This window comes from Bison bison, unplaced genomic scaffold (genome assembly GCF_000754665.1).
Source record: "Bison bison bison isolate TAMUID 2011002044 unplaced genomic scaffold, Bison_UMD1.0 scf7180017860443, whole genome shotgun sequence".
In the NCBI taxonomy this organism is placed as follows: domain Eukaryota; kingdom Metazoa; phylum Chordata; class Mammalia; order Artiodactyla; family Bovidae; genus Bison; species Bison bison.
In genome coordinates this window covers 672345-676939 of record NW_011491015.1, presented here as the reverse complement: position 1 = coordinate 676939, position 4595 = coordinate 672345, and the positions used below count along the sequence as shown (strand labels likewise).

The 4595-nt window shown below is 59.7% G+C and overlaps 1 protein-coding gene across 1 annotated transcript in view; it reads right to left on the bottom strand.

Annotated features, from left to right (window-relative positions):
- Positions 1-10: 10 nt before the first annotated feature.
- Positions 11-4595, bottom strand: part of RGMA (repulsive guidance molecule family member a) — a 49368-nt gene continuing 44783 nt past the window's right edge. The window contains exons 6-9 of the mRNA XM_010832177.1: positions 4188-4358; positions 3026-3217; positions 2144-2246; positions 11-1000 (exon numbers count right to left, since the gene is read on the bottom strand). Of these exons, the coding sequence (XP_010830479.1) occupies positions 99-1000; positions 2144-2246; positions 3026-3217; positions 4188-4358 (1368 nt within the window). The 3' untranslated portion in view covers positions 11-98. The remainder of the gene's footprint in view (positions 1001-2143; positions 2247-3025; positions 3218-4187; positions 4359-4595) is intronic.

Here is a 4595-nt window from a genome sequence, read left to right as displayed (position 1 = left end):
CCCGGGCGGCGGGGACGTAACTGTCCCCCGTGGGGCCCACGGGGCCAGCAGGAAGCCACCAGACCCCGTGCAGTGAGGGGCCGCCCCCGCGGTCTGTCCTAGGCGGCCCCCAGGAGCGCGGGGAGCAAGGCCAGGAGCAGGAGGGTGCCGAGGAGGGGCCAGGGGGCCGGGGGTGGCCCAGGGGCTGCCCCCGCCCGGCCTGGCGGCTCCCGAGTCCTCGCGTACAGGTGCAGCTTGTCCTTGTTGGAGTGAAGCATCTTGACGTCCTCCAGGGCGTAGTAGGCGGCCAGTGTGAAGTTCACGTCCCCCGTGGTGAGCAGGTCGAAGACGCAGGCCTGGTAGTACAGGTCCTCCACGGGCAGCTTCTCTTTGCACTTGGCCACGGCCGTCTCGTAAGGGAAGGTGTCCGGGGCTGGGGGCGCAGGGCTGGCGGCCGGCGGCTGGGGGGCGCCAGGGCCCTCGGCCGCGCCGGCTCGGAAGGCCTGGAAGTCGATCTGCTGGTTGAGGGGGCAGCCCCGCAGGCAGAGGTAGAGGCCCTGGCTGTCGCGGTCCTCCACGGCGTTGACCACCTCTTCGGGCATGCGCACGGCGAACGTCAGGTAGCGACCCACCTGGCGCACCACGATGGTGGTGCCGATGTACTTGGCCTGGATCTCCACGTGCTGGCCCGACACCTTCTCGGTGATTTTCAGGCTGTTGGCCCCGTGCTTGTCCCCACCGTTCTTGGAGCCGTCTGCGAAGGCGGCCGGCAGCTCGTCCATCTCAGCCTGGTACACCTTCTGGTCCACACACTCCTGGAAGTTCTTGAAGATGATGGTGAGCTGTGGGCCAGAGGGTACAGAGACAGAGAGGCCTGAGATGGTGCTGGTGACTGCAGGGGGACGAGGCCCAGCCCTGGACTCATCATGACGCTCTGCACGGAGCAGATGGAAGGCCGGAGGCCCCAGGACGCTCTGGACTGTCCCTTCCCTGTTTTGGTCCCTGTTCCCTGAGACCTGTGCTATTATGCATTTAATATTTTTCTTTAAGACAATTTGCTTAATTTTTTTATTATTTATAAAGGGAACTTTAGAAACTACTTTTCTAAATAGAAAAGCAGCTCATTTACTATATGCAGAGGAGAATCATAAAACGACAAGCAGGGCTAATTAAAAATAAAAGGTCTTTATCCACTATGGTAGGTTGAATAACAGCCTCTAAGATACCATGCCCTAAACCTTGGAACCTGTTAAAATTCCAATACTTTGGCCACGTGATGGGAACAGCTGACACACTGGAAAAGATCCTGATGCTGGGGAAGACTGAAGCTGGGGAAGACTGAAGGCAGGAGAAGGGGGCGACAGAGGATGAGATGGTTGGATGGCATCACCGATGCAACAGACATGAACTTGGGCAAACTCCAGGAGACAGGAAGGGACAGGAAGGCCTGGTGCGCTGCAGTCCATGGGTTCGCAAAGAGTTGGTGACTGGACCACAACAGCAATGGCAGATGGGATTTTACAGGTGGGATTAGGTTAAGGACACTGACATGGAGAAATGATCCTGATGGACCCTAAGCGTAATCACACGTGTCCTTGTAAGACAGAGGCAGGAAATCTGACCGTAGAAGAGAAGGCGGTATTTCTACGGAGGCAGAGACTCAAGGGACCTGGCCCCAAGTTGAAGGATGCCGGCAACCAGCAGAGGCCTGGAAGAAGCAATGAACGGACTCTCCCCAGAGCCCCCAGAAGGACTGGCCTGGCCAACACATTGAGCTTTTTTTCTTTTCTTTAATTTAGGCTATTTTATTTATTTATTTAGGCTGAGCCAGCTCTCAGTTCTGGCATGTGGGATCTAGTTCCCTGATCAGGGATTGAACCTGTGCCCTCTGCATTATGAGCACAGAGTCCGAGAAGTCCCCGTCTTGAGCTTTTTAAAGACTCATTTCAGACTTTTCGCCTTCAGGAGTATAAGGGGCTCAATTTCTGTCTGAATCACTTAGTTTGTGGTACTTGTCACAGCAGTGACAGGAAACTGATACAGTCCACAACCAAAGGACGGTGAGCCCCGGGCTGAACAACACAGCAGCTAGAACAAAGGAGACTGCTGTGCACAGAAAGAACAAGCAGGCGAGGTCCACGAGGCAGAGGCCAGCAGAGGCCACGGTGGTGGGGCTGGCCCGAGGGGTCTCCTAGCCCGGCCTTGGCGAGCAGGAGGAAGCGGTGGGGGAGGGAGGTGCTGGTCAGCAGAAGGGAGACGGGTGCTCCCTGCAGAAAGGGCAGCTCTGGCCAGGGGAGCAGGGAGGCCCATTTCTGCTGAGCCTGCAGCCGGGGCAGGGGCTGCGCTGAGCTGCTGGAGAAGCAGAAGCAGCAGAAGGCCAAGAAGCTCCATCAGGAACTCTCCTCCTAAGAACACAAACACAGGCTCACTCGCTGCATTTATTACTAACACGCCCGTATGGTGCTGCAGGGGAGGGGACAATACCCCTGATTTACAGATGAGGACATTTCGGCTCAGACAGTAAAGTGACTGGCCCCAAGGTCACACAGCCAGCAGGAGGCAGAGCTGGGACTGGGCTCTTGGTTTGCAGCCGCCGGACATTTCTGGCCAAAACAGTCATAGTGTGGGCGGCCTGGGAGAAGGACAAGAGACAAGCAGCCCACGGAGTGACCTATCTCCCCATCATCAAGGGTGAGACGCGTGGCTATGCTTTCCTTCCTGATGTAACTAGGAAGACTGGGGGGGCAGAGACATGAGTGAAGCTGGAAGCCCCCCATGCCTGTTCCTGTTGCCAGGGGCATGCTGTTTTACCACTGGTGGCTCTGGGTGCCTTGACAGCCATGGCACCACCCGGACCAAGGGCAGCTGGAACCTGGACTCGCAGCCTGAAGCCAGGCAGGGAGGAGGGGTGATGAGGGTAAGACGGTGCCCAGGCCTTGTGGGTCCCTGGCTAAAAGCCCACCCCCAACCTCTGCAGGGCCCCCGGGCCCTCATTCTCAGGCCTTGCCCTGTCACCCCCACTAAGCCTGGAGAAGAAGAGCCTCACCAGCTGGGGCACCCCGCCTCCTCGTGATGTCTGCAGGCCCAAGGGGCTTCGGCAAAGGGCAGGGCACTGCTGACGCTGCATGAGGTTGGCCTTGGCGGAATTCTCTGCCTGGGCCCTGGGGGCGGCGTGGTGGCTGAAGGCCATGATGGTGGTCTGTACCCCTCTCCCTGCCCAGGGCAATGTAGCAACGCACTAGAGGAGTGTCTGGCCTAAGGGTGAGCGTGCAACGGAGCAAGGGCCCAGACCTGCTGGACACCAAAGAGAAAACCCAGAGCGGCAGCAACGGGGCAGCGAGGGCAGGAGGGTCGGGGAGGGGCAGCCAGGACCTCAGGTGTGTGGTGGGCACAGGCTGGGGCCCGTCTGCCTGCAGTTCTGGGGGGGCCAGGGGCACAGCCTGGAGCCCGAGGGGAGCTGGCCCCAGCTGGGGGCCTTGGGAGCAGGGGCTGAGAGCCCCAAGGACTGGAGGGGTAAGACTAGCAGCTACAGAAGGTTCTGGGCTGAGCAAACCAACAGGGCAGAAAGAGCAAGAGCCCACGGAGGCGTCCCCGGCTGCGTTTTGCCACTGTTCTGCAGGTCCCCTCACGTAGTGTAAAGCCCAGGGGTGACCAGCGGCGGATGAGGGCCCGAGGGGGGAACACAGACAAGACCCCAGCCCTTCTCACCCTGTTCCTGAGAAATGTGAGGATGTCTGAGAGAGGCTGACTACAGTATGACTTTGGGGGAACTCCAGGCCCCTGGGCCTTCCTGCATCCCTGCCTCCATCAGAAATGGTAAAAATTAGGGACTTCCCTGGTGGCCCAGTGGCTATCACTTCACACTCCCAACGCAGAGGGGCCCAGATTCGATTCCTGGTCAGGGAATGAGATCCCCCATGCGGCAACAAAGATCAAATATCCCACGTGCAAAGACAAAGATCCAGTGCAGCCAAACCAATAAATGAATATAAAAAAAGAAACATTAAAAAACCACCTCTTGTGACTGCATGGCTGTAAAGACTAATATAGTCCAGGCTGGCTCACACTGGTTTTCTCCTTCGGGCTCTAAAAGGAAGGCAAGCCTTTTCATGGGCCCTAGCCATCTAGGGGCGGAGGCGCTGGGGCTGCGGGGCCCGGCGGATGACGAGGAGGGTGGGAACTGGGAGCACCGTGTGAAGGGGGCGCACCATGTGGTCCTCACAGGACGCAAGCAGGGGCTGGTGCTCAGAAGCTGAGGCTGGAGGCGCTGCCCGAGCCACAGAGGGCGACATCGGGCGGTGGGGCTGGGGGGCCCGCGTGCCTAGCTCCCTGGGCCCGGGGGTTCCTCTCCTCATCTCCCCCGGGAGGTCATAGCTGGTCTGGGGAGGCGGTCCTCTGGTTCACTTAGGGATGTCCAGGAGGGCTGCAGCCCCACCACTCTGCCCAGGCCCTGCGCCTCGGGCAAGCCCACGGCGCGGCCACTCCCCCACCACCCAGACCTGCACGGGGACCCACCTCTGGCTGCCTCACCTCCATCCAAGGCTTTCACCCCATGCGGAGGCCGCCTGCCTGCGGGGGGCGGTGGAGGGGAGCAGCCAGGGTGGTCTGGGCAGCGG